The 22029-nt window shown below is 35.2% G+C and overlaps 2 protein-coding genes across 2 annotated transcripts; both read right to left on the reverse strand.

Annotated features, from left to right (window-relative positions):
• Positions 1 to 1753: 1753 nt before the first annotated feature.
• LOC107038091 (4-coumarate--CoA ligase-like 3) lies at positions 1754 to 14298 on the reverse strand. Its single transcript, XM_015256973.1, has 7 exons — positions 14278 to 14298; positions 14054 to 14182; positions 8358 to 8568; positions 6249 to 6727; positions 5186 to 5363; positions 2242 to 2690; positions 1754 to 1906 (listed from the first exon to the last, which is right to left on the reverse strand). Exons 1-7 carry the CDS (start codon positions 14296 to 14298, stop codon positions 1754 to 1756), a joined length of 1620 nt encoding a protein of 539 aa, XP_015112459.1.
• A 3510-nt stretch (positions 14299 to 17808) lies between these two features.
• On the reverse strand, positions 17809 to 18925 carry LOC107038059. The gene is made up of 2 exons (XM_015256934.1): positions 18859 to 18925; positions 17809 to 18780 (listed from the first exon to the last, which is right to left on the reverse strand). Exon 2 carries the CDS (start codon positions 18772 to 18774, stop codon positions 18190 to 18192), a length of 585 nt encoding a protein of 194 aa, XP_015112420.1. The 5' UTR covers positions 18775 to 18780; positions 18859 to 18925; the 3' UTR covers positions 17809 to 18189.
• Positions 18926 to 22029: the final 3104 nt, after the last annotated feature.

The following is a 22029-nucleotide window of genomic DNA, read 5'->3' on the forward strand; positions in this document are numbered from 1 at the left end:
TGAAAAACGAAAATCGAGTCAAACAAGGCTCCTCAAATATGCATTTGTTAACTATTCACGAATTAATATTTGGTGACACCAAATAGACCCTCGTCTCCAACCAAATTCGTTAACAATAACTAATCGGTAATCAGGAAATATATGACCTTTTAAGAATTTTTCGAGGAAACTGAATTACTCCATCATTAAATGAAAAAAAAAATTGAAATCAACAAGAAAATCGAGTCGGACTCAATTAGGTAAATAACTTGAAGGGTAAGACTGGGTCAAATTTTGACCTTTGTGGGCTTCATACCAGCTGCGTACTCGTCGCGAACCCTGAGTAATGCTAAGTGCTGGTGAAGCTTGATACTTTAAAAATAAGTGCTTCACTACACGTTGAATTTATATGAACACCTCATAATTGGAACTTAAAAAACTGCTTTTAGAAGGAAAAGCGTAGAATGGGAGGTCCCGTACATCTACATGAGCATATACATTACAAAGTGTAATACCTCAAAGAGCCCTAGTGGAAAAAACTCCTTAAATCCTATTGGAAGAAAAAAGGGTAATTGGAAATAATGACGTTATTGCCGTTGACCCATTATTTCCGATTCAGGTTAGTAGCGCAATGCTGACACGTATGAAAAAATCCAATGGGCAAACCTAGCGAATTCTCTTGAAAATTCTATTGGGATTCTGGAGAAAGAAACTCAAAATCTATTGACTTTTTCGTATGAAATATGCAATAGAATCAGTGCAAAAAACTAATAGAATTTTCCAATAGAATTCCAATAGAAATCCCATAGAAATCCGATAGATTTTCTCCAGAATCCCAATAGAATTTTCAAGAGAATTCGCTAGGTTTGCCCATTGGATTTTTTCATACGTGTCAGCATTGCGCTACTAACCTGAATCGGAAATAATGGGTCAACGGCAATAACGTCATTATTTCCAATTACCCTTTTTTCTTCCAATAGGATTTAAGGAGTTTTTTCCACCAGGAAGGTTAAATTCATTTATAGCAGCCAGTTTCCGGCACATTATACGTCGAAATACTTCAAGATCATATATAAAAACTTAATATTTGCCTATCAGTATCCCTGAGAAATTAAAGGTGCTATATGTCGCCTAATTACCAACTAATCCTTTCTATCAGTGCAGCGTATTCATTCAGTAAGCGGTGAAATAGTTCAAGTCGATTTTGACTATTGGCCTATTTTCAAAAAGCGCGACCACTTAAGCGTTAACAATCGCGCTTTTTGACGACTCTGGAGGGGAATGACCGTAGGTATACGATGTTTATGCGTCTAGCCGATATTTTTCATAAATGGTTAGCCCCATTGCTTTTTTTATCATTTGAATTTGATAAAATGGAATGTCAAGGATGACTCCGATTGTTATATCGTGATTAATGAGCGGTTTTACCACGATCGATCAATTTTGTATCGAGTATCGTTGAAGTGGATAGAGGAAATGTTCAGCGGAATTATTGATAGCATCGAATAATTTCTGGATAAGGAAAGAAGGAAATTTTCCTTTTATTTTTATTCAGATTATGTTCCATGAACAATTATTATATTATCTTACATGCAATTACAGATAAAAATGATAACAATAATGATGACGCAGATAATTATTTTGAATTGTCATATTTTTCGTGGTCACAAGATTTCTGTTTTCTTCGTCAAAACTCTTCATTTCTGAGGCATAACGAAAAAAGGCGAATTGATTCGGACGCATTATTGAGCTTTTAATGATGCGTTCCTTTTTTCTACTCAGCATTACACCAACGGCGCAGCACGCCCTTAGCTATTTTGCCAGCATTATTATACGGCATGTCCTCAAGAAATTTAACACCAGCACGAAGTCTCATGCGATCCGGCAGATGTTTCTCAACCCAGCCCTCGATTTCCTCCTCCGTCACCTGAAGAGATGATTCAAGATCAATTAAGCATCAGCTATTAGGGGAGGGTGGGGTAAAATGGACACTTTTGACTTTTTTAAAAATATTCATAACTCAGAAACGGATTTATCAGTTGACCTCAGTCTGAGCTCATCACAAAGAGGAATCATTGTTCTTTCAATTGAAAAATAAAATTACTCCATTTCATGCACAATTCAGCACGTCATGAACATTTAAAAAAAGTCAAAAGGGTCCATTTTACCCCATCCTCGCCTACTGCTAACGACAGTGGGCGGCCTCAAAGCGGCGCATGCAACATTAGTCGAAGAGAAATTAATCAAAATTTGTTGAGCTACCTGAATGTAAGGCTTCTTGACAATGAAAGCCATGGGATGTTCTATGTCTTCCTCATGCAGCTTAGCAACAACAGCGACTTCAAGAACACTAGGATGCTTCAGTATGCAGTCCTCTACGACACCAGCGGGAATATCAGCGACAATATATCTGATCATTTCCTTGATCCTATCGACGAAGAAGAATTCACCATCCTCGTTGTAATACGCCAGATCACCGGTGCGATACCAACCCTCTGAGTCCAGTGTTCTCTCCGATGCCGTTGCCTTCTTGTGATAAGCAATTGATAGGCATGGAGTTCTGGCGCACAATTCTCCTGATTGATTGGGACACATAACAATCTCATCCTTCGAATTTATCAGTTTAATTTCAGTGTTCTCTGCGGGTATACCACAGGAGGGGCACTTGTGGTCGCTCATCGCATACGTAACTACACCGATTTCTGTTAAACCTGTGGAGTCATGAAGTAACATTGAAATACATGAATCAAATGAACGATGCACGTACGAAAAAATTAAATAGAAAAACTTGGCCAATTCGCTAGAAAATTCTATTGGAATTCTCCAGAAATTCTATTGAGATCCTATTAGAATTCTAGAGAATTCTCGGTAAAATTCTATTTGTTTTTTGCGCTATTTCTATTAAATTTTTGATGGAAAAAGTCGAGAGACTTTGATTTTTCTATATGAATATTCTTTGGGATTTTTTCTATAGGAATACTTGAGCATACATTTTCTAAGTTTTTTCCACTCGGATTCTGTAATGCAAAACAAAACATAATACAGCGGAAAAAAATAGAAAATCCGTGCGCAATAATTTTGGTAGAAAATATGTCAAGAGAAAAATTTAAAGAGAAAAATCTAATCTATTGACTTTTTTCTGCAGAATATCTAATAGAATTATCGTAAAAAACAAATAGAATTTTCACGAGAATTCGCTAGAATTTTAATAGAATTCCAATAGAAATTCTAGAGAACCCCAATTGAAGTTTCTAGCGAATTCACTAAGTTTTTCTATTTAATTTTTTTATACGTGTGAAATGATGAAATTATTAATGAATAGGGGGCTACACCCCCTGCTAGCTTATGATCCACATATGACCCCCAAGATCCTTATTCTGACCCTTGTGACCCTTAATATGACCCTCGCCACCCTCATTCTGACCCTCATTCTATACCACGTCACCCTTATTTTGACTCATAAGTTTGGAGTCTTAATTTCGAGTACCAAATTTTCATCACCACCCGGAGAGAAATATTCACTAAAAATTACGTATCTTTTCCGTAATTCCGGAGCGAAATGTGGCTGTAGGAAATTTTACGGAACTGTTAAGAAATTTTTCCTGAGTGCTCCATAATTTTTATCTAAATCTCCTGTGAAAAATTACAATATCGTCATTTAAATTTTCTGAGTCGATTTCGTAATCGCTGAGTGAATTGTGAGTTCCGTAATTTTCACTGAACATTTCTCTCCGTGCAGAAGTTGATTTGCATTTTTATTATAGAGAGATATAATTAGAATAAATTTGTTCATCTTTTTACCGTTAGAGACCGTCATGAGGCGGGCAAGAATATGACGAATTCTTGTCATATGACAAAATTAAGACCAATTTACTATGTGACCGATAAATTATATCTAACTAGTGGTAGTATAACTTGGAGTTCGTGAAGGGCTTCATGATAATAAGACATTTAGTTGATTGTCAAACACATGCATTCAGTGTATTCAAATCGAAATTAATAATTACAGATAGGAACGTTTATCATCGACTCAAATCCTAGACTCTTTATTTATAAACAAAAATATCAATTATCAAAGTTCGTCACGAACGGTCCACTTTGCCGCCGTCACGCGTTTGCCACGGATTTGTTCCAGTACGAATGAAGGAGGGGAATCCCCCTCTATGAACACAGGCGATGACTTGCATCTGTGCCAAAAGTCACCCATGAAAAAAGTGAATAGAAATCAGCCTGTTCGCTAGGAAATTCTCTCGGAATTGTATGAAAATTCCGGTTGATTATTACACTGTTATGAAAAAATTGAAATTTCATGGACAGTCATGCACTAATAATTTTCAGGAGGTTGACATTAAATGCGATTTAAAGGGAAAAATTGTGAAATGTCCGATTTCACTGAAATTTCAACTTTCTAAACGGTATTAGAACGAAAATTACTCAACTTATTTGAATTTCTCATGAAAGCATGGATCTTTCGTTCCAAAATTCGCTGAATTTTCAATAGATTGAAAATTTAAGAATATAATTACTCGAATTTTCCCGATTTCCATCAATTTTCACGGACTTATTGAACTTAAATTTCAAATTCTCATTAATTTTTTCGTGAAAAATTGAATTTTCAATGACGGAATTCCTTAACATTTCAGTGGAACTAAAATATGATAAAAATTTCCAAGGAGTATGTCGGAAATTTCGACCAAAAATTGTGAACACTGGAGATAACACAATGGCATGGCAGAATTTCACAATTTCCAATAGAATTCTGATAGAATTTCAATAGAATCTTCTGTTGTTACCGACGCCGGTGGCCGAGTGGACTAGACGCAAGTCTAGTCTGCGAAAGGTTGTTAGTTCGATTCCCCGTGGAACCGAATTTTTCAACGGAAAGCTCTGGCGAGCGGGAGGTTGCTAATAGAGTAACTGCCTGTACCGGCGTGGGTTTCCTGTGGTTTCCCATGCTACTCCTAATGTTCTATAGGAGTGCGGATGCGGTACAGTGTAGAATCCACAGCCGCATGCATAGGGTTGGATAGAGTGCCGAAATGGGACTCGAAAAGAGGACTCAAAAGGTCGTAAAAAACATTACACAATAATATTACGGAAGAAAACACACACGGAAAAATTTAATCGAACATTAAATCACGCGACGGTCATGTTTTTTTGACCTGACGGATTTTAAAATGTCACGGTATTTCGCATCCCTGCTTACCGTACGACTGCGACAGCCACGTTCGAGGAAATATGGTGTGCAAATTTCTCTCTACTTCCGGTCTGATGTAGGACCCGCAATATCTTATGAATGTCACTTCGGAAAAATCGAACTCTGCGGTATTTGATAATCGAGATATCATATTGACGTGCTCCGTTCCCAGCATCATCCAGTTAATCTGCAAAATTTAATTCATGTGTTGAATAACATGAGTTTGAACGGACGAAAAAAAATTCTTCAATGGAAAATATTCTATAAAAAAATCAATAGATTTCGGTTTTTTAATGCAAGTTATCCCGTTGAGATATTTTCTACAGAAATTCCTCGGCAGAAATATGTCAATTTATTTATTTGATGTTTTTTAATAAAAAAAAATGAAAAAGAGGGAAAAAACTTTATAAAATTCATGTTGAGAAATTCTTATAGAAAATATCTCAATAGAAAACGGTTCATAGAAGTAGGGAATTTTACTGATTTTGTCTGTAGGATAGTTTCTGTCGGACATTTCGGTAAATGCGGCAAAACTAATACAATTTTCAATAGGAATCATAGAAATCTGATGGAATTTTTTTTCGAATTTGCTATGTTTTTCTATAGAATTCGTTCGTGTCCGCTATTAATTTTGTTCAATTCTATTAGAACATTCCGCAACTTATCTGTACGTTTTTCTTAATCGGAATGTTCAATAGAAAATATTTTAGAGAAGGAATCGATAGAATTCGGTTTTTCTACACAATTTATTCCATTGAGATTTTTTCTATAGAAATACCTGGGCGGAAACATTTCCAGTTTTTTGTGTGATCTTTTTTAATAAAAAAAGAAAAAAAAGAAAAAATTCATAAAATTGCAAAAAATTCAAAAAAACGGGAAAAATTCCTGAAAATATGGAATTCTACTGATTTTTTGTATAACATATTTTCTATTGGACGGTTGTTATTTAAAAAAATTCGCAGTAAGGCTGCGGAATTCTTCATTAGAATCGACCAAAAATGAATAGAAATCCAACCAAATTTTCTATCGAATTCGCTATTTTTTTCCATTTTCCCATTTTTTCGTGCAATACCTTATACTTCTCAACAACTCTGCAGAAATCAGCTGCATTCGCGTACTTATGTATCACATAAGTCGAGCGATTGATGATCGCCCCCAGAGCAGAGATAATGACAACAACCCAGACAGGCTCAGTACACCATATGCCCACCCTCTCATATAGTTCTTCTCTCGGTAACCAGTGCACATCTCGCTTTAGGAGTTTATAAGGATACCGAAACACCTTGGGATTTCCACTCGAGCCTGAGGTGAATAAGAGGAATGCGGTGTCCTCTTCAGAAGGAATATCCACGCACTCGAAACTGTCAACTTCCACTGCGCTCTGCTCATCCAGGATATCTTTGAAGAACGTGAATCCAGGCAGATTTTCGAAAACTATAACTTCGAATTTTTTGTTATCGACGTTGCTGTATTTCATCATCCTGGGCGCCAGTACTGTATCGGCGAAAACAATCTTTGGCTCGAGGTCTCTGACGAAATCAGATATTAATTCTGTAAAGAAGGCGATGATATCGAGGGTAATTAATCGGTGTAATGCAACCGACGATTTATTTATCTTCAACATTTTTCGGGTTTCTGGAATTTTTAAGAATGTGGATCCTAAATCGCAACCACTTAGAAAGTGTTTTTTTCAACTGATACACAGAGTTATCTTTCTTATATTGATAAAAATTTCAATCCACCAACCCGAGTTAATAATTCAAAAATAAAATACATTGTATATATGCACTGAATAATATGCATTGACAACATGCATTGAAGGCAGGCGTCAGCATGTGATTTTATGGGACAAAGTATTTATTTTTATTATTTATATTTTCATTTTCATTTTTAGCGTCTTCATACAGGTGAATTATCAATTTAAAAATGAATCCCATAAGATCTCGTGTATAAAAAAATTTGTGCATTTCATTCCGTCAAAGCGACTGCACCTAATTTTTTTCAATTATGAATATTGGTTTCAGATGTTCCCACATCAATCTAAAAAATAGAATTTTGTTCGAACATAAAAAAATTCTCTTCGCGGAAAATGGATAAACATTCTTAAGGGTGCCAAGTGAATTTGAAAAAAGATTCAAAACAAATTTTTTCTTTCCCTCCATCATTGGAGAAATATGTATTCATCCATCCGACGAAATTTCAAACCCGCAACCGGAACTAGACATCGAGAAAATAAATGCGGAAAATCCTCTATTTCGCGTGACGAACCTCGAGAAAGCATGGGATCAAATGGGTACGGCGGGTTAAAATATCTCTCTTATTCACCCTGGTACCCCATTGTTTTTTGGCGCCATCACATTGAACACATCATTCCCCATATCTTCAAATTTTTTCAAATTTTTCTTGAGTTCCTAGGGGGTTGAAACGTTCAATTTAATCAAAACTCCATAAGAGGCCGTGTATAAGACTGATTTTGTTTATTTAATTTCTCGATATCCATAAGTTCTAAAATTTTAAAATTGTCACCGATGTTCACCATCTGTCTAATACTATTAATTAAAAAAATTATAACTTTGTTGGTAAATGTCAATTTTCAAGGTCATCGCCAAATTCACTTGGCACCCTTAAGGCTGTAGTAGAGCAGAACTAGTTGGTTGTGTTTTCTCTTTTTCAAGAGAAATTTTCAAAAGAATAAATTTTACAGAAATGATTAATAGGGGGATACCGATGTATGGGGGGAATATCCGTATATTGAAGGGGGTCCACATGATAGGGAGTGTCTATATACGGAAGAATCCACATTCAATTTAATTCAATTGTGAAATTTGAAGAATGCAGTTGTCGAAAGAATCCTCACGATCACTCGGCTCGGTCACATGGGAAGAGTGGTAAGCGAGCGAAGTGAGCGAGGGGGGGGGGACGAAGCCTCCTCCCCAGGTTGGCGAGCGGAGCGAGCAGGGGGCACAGCCCGCTAGTAGAAAATATCTCAATAACATGAGTGGAACAGAAAAATCTGATCCTATTGATTTTTTCCATAAAATATTATTCATTGAACATTTAAATTGAAAAAAAGTGCAGATAAGCTGCGGAATTCTTCAATAAAATCGACGAAAAAGTAATAAATGCTCAACAAAAGTCAATAAAACGTTCTAGCGAATGTACTGGGCTTTTAGATTATTACCTTCATCTAGCCAATCTTGTGAATAAGTGTTTATGATACATCCCGTGAAAAGACCGGCCAAAATGGGAATCACCGTGTTTTGGTGATTATCACCAGCAACGGAGATAACATCACCGCGACCAATCCCTTTTTTCCTCAGCCAGAGGGCACACCGGATGCTCCTGTCCATCATCTCCCCGAAGGTATCCAATTTTCCAGTGGCAGAATCAAGCTAATTGATGCAAATCAATCACGATTAAATGTGTTACAATAAACATCAGTTTACACGTCAGTTTCACATTTTTGAATTTTTTGGAATAAAAAAAATCTCTGAATCCAGGAGAGATTTTGCTGCCTTTGTAGAGCAATGTAAAATCTACGAAATCTATTTACTTGTGCAATTTCAATTGAGAAGTCAATAGATTGTTATTTTTCTATAAGAATTATTCCCTTGAAAGTTTTTACTGAAATTCTTGGGTATAAATTTTCCATGTTTTTACAAAATTCACGGAAAAAATGAGAGAAATTTCTTAGAGAAAACCAATGATGTTCAATGAGATTTTTATTAATAGTCAACTATTCTTATAAAAATCAACAAAATAACTCATTTAGAAAAATCAACACCTATTCACTTTATTCCATCGAAAAATGTCGGTGAAAAAAACATAGAATCTTACCTGGAACTTAAACAGAATTTCTCATGAAAAGAAATCGCCTTTTCTGTTAATTTTTTTTATAAGTGACTCATAAAAAACTCATCCTTTATAAAAACATTCACAATTAATTTCTACCTACTTGAGCAATAAAATTCGGTGCCTCCTTCAAACTCTGGAGTACCCTCTTCCCCACTTGAAAATCATCATCCCGATATATTTTCGTAGAACCCTTCCAAATCCCATCTTCAAAACTCAGTTGTGGATATTTCTGAATGAAACAAAAAATCCCCCACAAAATTAACAATGAAAGAAAATCCCCCACAAAATGGAACCCAACAATAACTCCTCACTCTATCGATTTACCTTTGACACCGTATTCATCATCCTCAGAGTGTCTCTTTCCCGAGAAATGTCCAAATGCTACTATTCATGAATATTTACCAAACCTGCGGATCAATCCGCAATCATTTTTTTTTATCTCATTACGGTTCGATTAGATAGAATATTGGCAGTTACCTCCACTCAGAAATTCCTATCATGAATGATGTGCCTGCCATTGACTAATCGGGGATTATTTGTCAATGTCACTGCTCAAGGCGAATGTCCAGGACCATTGATAATAGCACACGTCAAAATGGAAATTTGCGATGTCTCTTATATCTTCATCGTGATACAGAAAGCATTGTTTTCAGTCAGGTGAAATACTTTCTATCATCTCGTTTGTGTTTTTTATCGATTGTTTTTCCAATACTATCATCAGTTGAGATACCACAATCTACATGGTACTGTATGCAGATGAATATTGCATTTTTTTGAATGATTTTCGTCAAAATGAAACGAGGATTTTTAATAATTTGTCAACGTGAACTATGATTATTCTGGTTTATTCATTGTAAAGAGCGTCATACATGTCACATTTCGTTTCTTTAAACTTCATTATTCCTTTACATGAATTAATAGATACATAATATCTGGATCATTAACGAAATCAAATAAAATGAGAGAAAATATTGTGAATAGTTTAGGCAAATTCTCTGGCTAATATTACTATTACCGAAAGTATGTGAAAATAATTTAATTGTTTTCCTCCCATAGAGATTCGGAAAGTTGAAAGATTGGATATAGTATCCTGCTTTCCATGTAATTTATACTTCAAAGCCATCTGAGATTTCATCGTATAGATAGCGCAGCGATAATGTAAAAAATGTGCAGTAAAAAATTCGTTCACGTGTTACGGGTACGGGACTCATGCCGTTCAACCCCAAACAGCACCCTCCCGTAGCTACATTTCGCTCTAGTCTTACGAGAAGCCGATAACAGATTCTCTCCTAACTACTACACTGAGAGAAAAATCTGAAGTTCGATTTACAATAAGAAAATAGTTGAGGCATTTTGGTGAACAATACGATTTTTTTTGTATGCGGCACATAACATTATCGTAAATTTACAAGCGTAAGACCGTCAATGACGGTCACATGACCGTCATATGACGGGTCATGTGACGCATTTGCATCTCTAGGTATAGTGCGATGATGATCAAGACTTTAAATGGTTAGATCGCACCATTCTACCCGGCCGGAATTTGAACTCGGAACCTTAATTTCGCATGTGAGACAGCGAAATTACCCAATGCGCCAAGCCACCGGGATACTTGGTGTAATTTGACATTTCCGTGCAAATACACTGAGAAAAAAAATTTCTAATATCTGAAACATATTTTCTTGAGAGAAGTAAATTATTTTCAATGGCTTAAATCACAGAATGTGTGCACTTCACGGAACTCGAATAAATTTTCATTCATCACTATCGGTCCGCGTTACGTCATGAATATTTTACATATTGCAATATTGGAAGTGCATAACGAAAAAATCATGAAAACAATAAAAACTAGAAGATTGACGATTCTTCTACGCGATTTAATATTTTAAAGCATGAGGCCTTTCTCGGGTCATGTGAGTTGAGATGCCTGAGAGAATTAAGCAATTGAAGAAAATTTACTTGTCTCAAGAAAATATGTTTCAGATATTAGAAAATTGTTTTCTCAGTGTAGCTCTAACAGAAAGAGAAAGAGAAAAGAAACATATCAAGCCGCAGGGCATTTTGTCCGTGCCATAACAATCGAAGAAGAAATATTACTAAATATCCGGTGGCCTTGGAGGGAAATGAGCAGTGCAGGTATAGTATGTCTACATGTCTAGCCGATATTTTCATATGCATTAGTACCCCCATTGATTTTTTCATCATTTGAGTTTAACAAAACAGAATGTCAAGGATGACCCCGACTTTTATATCGTGATTAATGAGTTCTTTTTCACGATTGATTAATTTTGTATTGATTATCGTGAAAGTGGATTGAGGAAAGTTCAGAGGAATTATTGATAGCATTGAATAAGTTCGAAATAATAAAAGAAGGAAATCCTCCTTTTACTTTTTTATTCAGATTATGTTCCATTAACAATTACTATTTAATTATTTTATATACAATTACAGATAATAATAATAATAGTAATGCCGACCGTAAGGGTTGGGTGAGTTGCTCCAATTCAAAAACATTTTTTTAAGCACTAAATATTGATATTGTTTACAATAAATAACGTATCAATCTCAAAGAGGAATATTATGTCATTAAGACAATTAAAACAATAATTAGATATAAAATAAACTCGAGAGCCTCTCCTGGCTAAATGTTTATACGCTCTATTAAATAATGTTCTCAGAACTTTTTTTTGATACTAGTTTTTAAGGTTTGTAAATATTGTAAATACTGACTGTTATTCTTGAATAAAAACATGGTTAAACAAAAAAAAAGGTAGGTGTTGTTCCGGCGGACATCCGAGTGCAGCTGCGTTTAGCGCGGTTAGTACTTGGATGGGTGAGCGCTTAGAAACACCTTTGCCCAAAAATATCGGAAGGTAGGCACTGTCTAGTGACCTAATGGGCCCCTCTAGTCAGTGTGACAGAAGGGCACATTAGGGCTCTGCACAATCGGCCGGCTGTACGACTAGGGTTTTCCATGGTTTCCCGTGCAGTCCTAGCCCGAATGGGGTACAGATAAGAGTAAGACGGCCCATGGTAACTGCGGAATCAGTACTGCATCTGCGAAAACAATCTTTGGCTCGAGGTCTCTTACGAAATGAGATATTAATTTTGTAATGAAAGTGATGATATCGAGGGCAATTAATCGGTGTGATACAACCGATAATTTATTTATCTTCAACATCTTTCGGGCTTCTGGAGTGTTTAAGAATTAAATGTGGATACACAATCACAAGTACTTAGAAATTTTTTTCAACTGATAGACAGAGTTATCTTTCTTGTGTTGGTAGAAATTTTAATTCACCCACTCGAGTCGATTGTACAGAAATAAAATAGATAATATGCACTGGATGCAGCCGTCATTATATGGGATTCAAAGTTTTGAACATCTGCATTATTTGACTGGGTACCTCAAGATTTTGCTTCGCCATTGAATACATTTAGTACATTTTTTCACATTTATTTTTATTTTTATTTTCATTTTTATTTTTAGCGTCTTCCTGCAGATGAATTATCAATTGGGAAATAAATCCCATAATATCCCGTACATAAGAAAAAAAGTATTTATTACATTCCGTCAAAGCTACTGCAACTGATTTTTCTCTATACTATAATGAATGTTGGTTTCATGTTTCCCCAATCAAAATAATTGCAGAACATGAAAGAATTTAAATCTCGGAAAACAGATAAACATACTTAAGGCTCTAGTAGAATAGAATCACAGAACTTCCATTCAGAAGCAAGTAACATGGAAAATTTGAGCCAAGGATTCTCTACAGAAAATATCCGAATAAAAGAAGTTGTACCGAAAAATCGAATTCTATTGATTTTTTATATATTGTCCATTGAACGTTTGCATTGAAAAAACAAGACAATTTCCGTAGATAAGCTACGGAAATTTCCAATAGAATCGGCCAAAAGCTCATAAAGTTCAACAGAAATCCCATAGAAGTTTTTAACGAAAATTGGCTAGGTTTTCCTAAAAAAAATCAAATTTAATTTAATTCAAATTTTCTATTCCAAAAATTCTATTCAAAAAATATCAATAGCACAAGTTCTATAGAACAATAAAATTCTGTCAATTTTCTCTATAAAACATTTTTTATTGAACAGTTATTGAAAATCAATGAAAAACTAATAGAAGTTCAACAGAAGTTAATAGAATGTTCTAGCGAATTCACTGGGTTTTTCTATGGAATTTTTTCGTGCGTCTCATCATTACCTTCATCTAGCCGATTATGTGGATAAGTGTTCACGATGCAGCCCACATAGAGACCGGCCAGAATAGGAATCACCGTGTGTTGGTGATTATCACCAGCAACGGAGATAGCATCACCGCAGCCAATCCCTTTTTCCCTCAGCCACAGGGCACACCGGATGCTCCTGTCCATCATCTCCCCGAAGGTATCCAATTTTCCAGTGACATAATCAAGCTAATTGATGCAAATCAATCACGATTAAACGTGTTACAATAAACATCTGTTTACACGTCAGTTTCACTTTTTTTAATTTTTTGGAATGAAAAAAACCTCTGAATCCAGGAGAGATTTTGACGTCTTTGTAGAGCAATGTAAAATCTATGGAATCTATTTACTTGTGCAATTTCAATTGAGAAGTCAATAGATTGTTATTTTTCTATAAGAATTATTCCCTTGAAAGTTTTTCCTGAAATTCTTGGGTATAAATTTTCCATGTTTTTCTGCTATATTTTTCCTCGTTCATCATTACAAAATTCATGGAAAAAATGAGAGAAATTTCTTAGAGAAAACCAATGATGATATTCAATGCAAGATTTTTTTTAATAGTCAACTATTCTTATAAAAATCAACCAAATAACTCATTTAGAAAAATCAACACCTATTCACTTTATTCCATCGAAAAATGTCGGTGAAAAAAACAGAATCTTGCCTGGAACTTAAATAGAATTTCTCATGAAAAGAAATCGCCTTTTCTGTTAATTTTTTTCATAAGTGATCCATAAAAAACTCATCCTTTATAAGACATTCACAATTAATTTCTACCTACTTGAGCAATAAAATTCGGTGCCTCCTTCAGACTTTGGAGTACCCTCTTCCCCACTTGAAAATCATCATCCCGATATATTTTCGTAGGACCCTTCCAAATCCCATCTTCAAAACTCAGTTGTGGATATTTCTGAATGAAACAAAAAATCCCTCACAAAATTAACAATGAAAGAAAATTCCCCACAAAATGGAACCCAACAATAACTCCTCACTCTATCGATTTACCTTTGACACCGTATTCATCATCCTCAGAGTGTCTCTTTCCCGAGAAATGTCCAAATACTACTATTCATGAATTTTCAAAAATCTGCGGATCAATCCGCAATCATTTTCTTATCTCATTACGGTTCCATCAGATAGAATATTGGTAATTACCTGCACTCAAAAAATCCTATCATGAATGAGATGTTTGCAATTGACTGATCGGGGATTATTAATCAATGTCATACTCAAGGCGAATATCCAGAATCATTGATAATAGCACACGAAAATGGAAATTTACGATCATTCCTCTTATATCATCATCATCATCATCATCATGATATAGAAATCATTGTTCTCAGTGAGGTGAAATACTTTCTATCATTTCGTTTGTTGTTTTTTATCGATTGTTTCCCCAGTACCATCATCAATTGAGATAACACAATGTACATGGTACTCTATGCAGATAACTATTACATTTATTTAAATGATTTTCATCAAAATGAAACGAGGAATTTTAATAACTTGACAATGTGAACTATGATCATTCTGTTTTATGAATAATGATTATAGATGTGGTATTTCTTTTCTCTCAACTACATTATTCTGTCATATGGATAATACAACCATAAAATCTTGATCATTGATGAAATAAAAAAATTAGAGAAAACATAATGAATAGTTACTACTGTTCGAATCTACGTGAAATTATAATTTTTTTATGATTTTATAAAATCATAATTATGATTTTTCTCACAATGAAACGAGGAATTTTAATGACTTGACAACGTGAACTATGATTATTCTATTTTATTCCTTGTAAAGATGGTAATACATGAGACATTTCATTTCTTTCAACTACATTAGTTTTTTATATGAAAAAATTCATCCACAATATCTCGATAATTAACGAAATAAAAAAAAGAGAAAACATTACGAATATTCTAGGCAAATTCTCTGGCTATTACTACTGTTCGAATCCACATGAAATTATTGATATGAGATATGTGAATAAAATGTCTAGGCAACTCATCTCTACTTCTTTCATGCTCGTCAAAATGGAAATGTACGATTATTCCTCTTACCTCTCCGTGATAGAGAAACAATTAATTTCCGTCAGGTAAAGTACTTTCTATCATCTTGTTTATATTATTTTGTCGATTTCTTCCCTATTACTATCATTAATTGAAATAATACAGTCTACGTGGTCTCTATGCAGATAAATATTGTAATTCTTCAAATTATTTTTCTCAACATGAAATGAAGAATTCTAATAACTGACAACGTGAACTATGATTATTCTATTTTATTCCTTGTAAAGATGATAATACATGTGACATTTCATTTCTTTCAACTACATTAGTCTTTTATATGAAAAAATTCATCCACAATATCTCGATAATTAACGAACTAAAAAAAAAGAGAAAACATTATGAATATTCTAGGCAAATTCTCTGGCTATTACTACTGTTCGAATCCACATGAAATTATTGATATGAGATATGTGAATAAAATTTCTAGGCAACTCATGTCTACTTCTTTCATGCTCGTCAAAATGGAAATGTACGATTATTCCTCTTATCTCTCCGTGATAGAGAAACAATTAATTTCCGTCAGGTAAAGTACTTTCTATCATCTTGTTTATATTATTTTGTCGATTTCTTCCCTATTACTATCATTAATTGAAATAATACAGTCTAGGTGGTCTCTATGCAGATAAATATTGTAATTCTTCAAATTATTTTTCTCAACATGAAATGAAGAATTCTAATAACTGACAACGTGAACTATGATTATTCTATTTTATTCCTTGTAACGATGGTCATACATGTAACATTTCGTTTTTTTTAACTACATTATTATTTTATATGGATTAATATATCCATAATATCTCGATCATTAACAAAGTTAAAAAAAAACAATCTAAATCGAAATCGAAATTATTGAAATAGGAGGTGTCAATGATATCTCTAGGCAACGCGTATCTATTTTTTCAAATCTAGCACATCTAAAATTTTTCATGTTAATTGTCTTTAACCTAAATACTCGCGATAATATCAGTCGAAGGACTCAAGATACATAATTATCTTAATCTACCAGGATGCTGCAGGCATCTGTTCTCCATCTATTTCATCTCAACTATTCCTCTCTAACGATGAAGAAAAAGCTCATTTGAACCGGCAGCACTTCTGTTCATAATTAATCCCATTTACTCTTCTTCACGATTCAATCCTCTGGAAACTAGGGAACAGTGGGGTAGAATGGACCGTCTTTTTTTTCAAGAACTTTTTCATTTCAAGAATTTCACCAGAACCTAATTGATCTCCCCCAGGAATTCCATGGAATGTCAATCGAAAACTTTGTCCATTGAATTTTTTCATTACTTTAAAAAAACATTACTTGAAAAATTTAATAGGAAACCTTAGCGGAGTTGCTAGAAAATTCTATTGAAATTCTCTGGAAATTCTATGGGGATTCGATTAAAATTCTAGGGAATTCTCGTTGGAATTCTTTTTTTTTGTGCAGACTATATTAGATATTTGTTAGGAAAAAGTCAATAGATTTTGATTTTTCTGTTTGAAGTATTTCTCTTGAGATTTTTTCTACTAAAACTATTGGGCATGGATTTTTCAAGTTTTTTGCGCTACATTTTATTTTGTTTTCCATTGTAGGATCCGAGTAAAAAAACCAGGAAAATTCATGCCCAAGTATTCTCATAGAAAAAATTCCAAGAGAGTACTCATACAGAAAAATCAAAATCTATTGACTTTTTCCTATCAAATATTTCATGGAATCAGCGCAAAAACAGATAGAATTTCAATGAGAATTTTCTAGAATTTTAACTGGTCTCGATAGAATTTCTAGAGAATTCCAACAGAATTTTCTAGCGAATTCGCTAAGTTTTTCTAGGGAAGGGTAGGGTAAAATGGACACGTTTGACTTTTTTTTAAAGCTTAGTGACGGGTTGAAATGTAGATGAAATAGAATAATATTTTTCAACGCAAAGAACAATTCAGTAGCGCAGTGGTAAAACGGTTTAAGTCAACTCATCACCCAGTTGAGTTTTTGAGGAATATTTTCGAAACTAAGGAAGATAGCAGAATTTTCGTAATTACATTTGTTGTAGCACTCAATCTTAGGTCTGTAGCAACAAAAAAGGTTATAACAAAAATTTTGCTATCTCCATTAGATTCTGAGATATTCATTGAAAACTGGTCAATAAACGAAATTGACTGGTACCGTTTTACCACTTCTGAGCTCAATTGATAAATGTGTTTCTGAGTTAGGGGAGGGAGGGGCAAAATGAAACAGCTGAAAAACGACAATTTGACGCAATTCAAGCAAAGCAAATTTTTTGTCAACTTTTGTTTATTATTGGGAGTACTGAGGAGAATAATAATGTTTTATTCATCTTATAATTCAATTGATTCGCTTAGGCCGTTTCCCTTTTTCCCACTCATTTCCTTTTTCCATTTTCCTTTATCTGGGTCTCCCCCTGGACCTTCCTCTGGACTTTGGATTTTGCCGTTTCATTTTCTTTTCAATTAATCCACTGACAAAATTTTCTCCCGTCAAAACTTCTCAATAATTTTCCATTTTACTGAACTACTGAAAATTACTATTCTAATCAGTACTCCCAATAATAAAAAAAAAAGTTGATAGGCACAAATTAATAAAAAAAAAAGTGGATAAAAAATTTTTTTTCTGCTTGAATTGCGTCAAACAGTTGTATTTTCGACTGTTCCACTTTACCCCATGTTTCATGTTGCCCCATTTTCCCCCATGAATAATTTTAAAAAAATCTAGTGTCCATTTTACCCATCCTCTATTGAATTTTTTCATCCATGTAAACCCCTCCGAATCCCCCCATTCATCAAAATATCTAAAGGTCCATCTTACCTCACCTCCCAGAGACCCTTCAGCCCCCTCAACCCCCTATTTATCGCTCTCCAGCACGATCCAGGCATCATCAGCATTGAACGCCCTCGAGTTGTTGGCAGACGTGAGAATCGACCTGATGGACGTCTTCACCTTCTGCCCGATGTAGAAGTCATGCCCCTCGTAGAGATGCTGCTCGTAGATGTGTCGATCCTCGTGAACGGCAGTGGAGAAGATGTAACGAAAGTCGTAATAGATCTTGGTGTAGGCGTCTGAGTCCATGGAGCTGTCCTGACGAAAGAACGACCAGTTCCCCTCGACATTTCCCCTGACGTTCGCCAGCTCCGGCGGGACGAACGCCTTGATGGAGTACCCACTGAGGATGTCAGCGTACTCGAAGACACTCGCTGACTGGGCTGGTCCATTCCTGTGCCAAGTGTTCACCAACTCCTGGCCCAGGTGATACGCCACGTGAGCTGCACCATTCGCCCAGGGCTCCTCCTGGTACACCATGTGGGAGGTAATTATCGTCGCAATGTCCAGCATTGATTCCTCGATGTTTTTACGGGAGCAGAGACCCAGGTTGGCGATTTGCACGTGCCCTCGGAGGTCGTAGAGAATCGGTGTCGACAGGCCGTTCATTTTTATCTGATTATTGAAGCCTCAATTTTCGATTAGATCACTCAATGTTGGTTTTTAATTATTTTAATTATTGGGGGAATTTACCGAGGGATTGAACTGATTTTGCACACTAGTTTTATTGTTATTTCGAGATGTTTTTGGGTTTACGATCTTTGTGTCACGATTTTTCTGGAATGGCCGGTGTTTTTATCCCTCTCGCGGAACCGCTGCCGACTCGCGGTGGCCTTGAAATCTTCAAGCCTCGCACACATGAGTCGCGTGGCCCGGGAGCACAAAGGCTCCTTTATTTGATTATTTTTAGATAGGATTGAAGGCTCAATTTTTGTTTAAGTTATTCAATTTTGTTTTTTAAGGGGAGTCCACTATGAGATTTAAAACTCGCAGACTATTGGAGTGCAATTTCTCATGTATTGAAGATCAATTATACATGTCTAAAAATAAATAATTAGTGTAAAAAAATTAATTGTTTATAGTTCGTTTGCCCCGCAGGCGCTTAAAATGTTAAAAATAGCCTGGGGCTTCCAATTGTTGAGTTACAGAGGTTTTTTTTCAAAATTTTTGAAAAAATGTGTGCAATAACAATTACGAATTTTTTTTTTAATTCGACTCTTACACAGCTAATTTCGTTTTGTTTAACATAAAAAATTACAGCATTCATGTAAAATAGACAGACTTAAAATATTTAAAATATTTCAAATCTTCAATGTATAAAATAGCCCGCGACTTTTAAAACTCATCGTAGTCTCCCCTTAATTATTGAGGAATCGAATTGATTTTGCACATTCATTTTATAATAATTTCAAGATGTTTTTGGATTTCGCGATCTTTGTGTCATGATTTTGATGGAAATGGTCGGTGTTTTATCCCTCTCGCGGAATCGCTGGCGACTCGCGGTGGCCTTGAAATCTTCAGGCCTCGCACACATGAGTCACGTGACCGCGAATCCGGGGGGTGGGGGTAGAAGCCGGCAGGACAGAACCAACAGAACAGAGAAGAGGGAACACTCGAGAAACGAGACACTCGGGAGATTTGAAGTGTTTTTGAGTTTTGGTTGAGGTATTTGAGTGGCTGGAGGATCTTTTTTATTGGAGGAAAGTAAAGAGGTTGATTAATTTATTTGGTGAGTGTTGACCTTATTTTTGGATTCAAGTCAAAGTTTTGGAGGCGGATGACAGAGCGGAGATGCAAGTGAATTTTTTGTTTGGATTCGAACGGTTTGATGAGAGGCTTGTTAGCACGTGGGTAATTAATTTGAATTGATCAACGCGTGAACGTATTTTTAGGGAATGGAATGTATGAAGTGATGAGGTGATTATGTCAGGAATGGGATGTGAGAGTTGAGGGAAAAAAATCATAACAAGGGTTTTTGCTGGTTGACATCGAAAAAAACAATCCGGTGATGAATCGCTCGTTCTCATTGATATTTTGTGAGGGGGGAGGGGGATCGTTGTAATCGGAGCGTAAACAGTCGAGGCTATTCAGTCTAGATTTTACATAAGGGAGAGTGGGGTAAAACGGCCCCTTTTGACTTTATTTGTATACTCATAACTCAGAAACAAATTCATTAATTGAGATCAGTTTAGGCTCATTCTAAAGGGGAAGAAGTGTAGTTTCCATGGAAAAAAATTATTCCATTTTATTTAAAATTTAATGAGCTGTCAACATTTTTGAAATATCAAAAGGGGCCGTTTTACCCCACTCTCCCTTAATTATTTTTTATAAATATTAATAACAAAGTGATAAACCTTCACAAATTGAATACAACATATTTTTCAAGGAAATTATCCCGCGAGATTGCGCAATTTTAGAAAAAATTAACATTAACTTTTCATTGGGAATCTGTTCAGTTCCAAGAGACGCCTCTCGACATTTTCCTTCTAGAAAATTTTCGATGTTTTGAGTTTTATTCCGGTTATTTGAGCGGCTTAATTAATTAGTTACTCCTAATTGGAGAAATTACAAAGTGACAGGGTTTTTTCTTTATTTGGTGAATGTCAACATTATTTTTGGATTCAATTCAATGTTTTTCAGGGTGATTAATTTCAATTAATCAATGCGTGAACGTATTTTTGGTGAATTAAATTTGGGTATTAAGTGAGGTGTTGGTTTTGAGAAATGGAATGTGAGAGTTGAGGGAAAAAATCATAACAAGGGTTTTTTGCTGGTTGACATAGAAAAAAACAACAATCCGGTGATAAATCGCTCGTTCTCATTGGTAATTTGTGAGGGGGGAGGTGGATCGTCGTAATCGGAGCGTAAACCGTCAAGGCAATTCAGTCTAGGTTTTACATAAGGGAGACTGATAAAACAGCCCCTTTTGACTTTTTTTTGTAATACTTATAACTCAAACAAATTCATTAATTGAGATCAGTCTAGGTTCGTTCTAAAGGGAAAGAAGTGTAGTTTCCATGGAAAAAAAAATCCATTTTATTTAAAATTTAATGAGCTGTTAACATTTTTGAAAAAATCAAAAGGGGCCGTTTTACCCCACTCTTCCCTAATTATTTTTTATAAATATTAATAACAAAGTGATAAACTTTAACAAATTGAATACAACATATTTTTTAAGGAAATTATCTCGAGATTGTGCAATTTTAGGAGAAATTAACATTAACTTTTTATTGGGAATCAGTTCCAAGAAACGTCTCTCGACGGTTTTTATTTTAAAAAATTTTCGGTGTTATGATTTTTGTTTTGGTAATTTGAGTGGCTTAGATCATTAATTTCTTCTAAAACAACACTCCAGTGATGAATGGTTCGTTCTCATTCAATTCAGTCTCGATTTTAATTACTTTTGATAGATATTAATGACAAAGTGATAAACTTTAAAAGTTCAATTCGACAGTTTTTTTGTGTTAATTTGTTTTTTTGTTAATTTGTTTTTGTTAAAAAAACTAAAAGTAAAGTAAAAAATTATCGATTTATTATAGATAATGGCAATTCAGTATGCAGGGTCTGCACGCTCGGGGGTAAAACGCGTGAGGCAAACACCCCGCGGTTGGCTGAGTAAACCCTCAATTCGTCGTTTGGCACGAAGAGGGGGGGTAAAGAGAATTTCAGGGGGAGTTTACGAACTCATAAGGGAGGTACTCAGGGCATTCCTGCAAACGGTCATCGCCGATGCAGTGATATACACGGAGCACGCCAAGAGGAAGACGGTCACTGCTCCGGACGTGGTGTACGCCCTCAAACGTCGGGGCCGTGCCATCTACGGATTCGACGGCGAATAAAACTCTACAAACTCTACTAGTAATT

This window comes from Diachasma alloeum, unplaced genomic scaffold (assembly GCF_001412515.2).
Source record: "Diachasma alloeum isolate Michigan unplaced genomic scaffold, Dall2.0 Dall_scaffold_00277, whole genome shotgun sequence".
NCBI lineage: Eukaryota > Metazoa > Arthropoda > Insecta > Hymenoptera > Braconidae > Diachasma > Diachasma alloeum.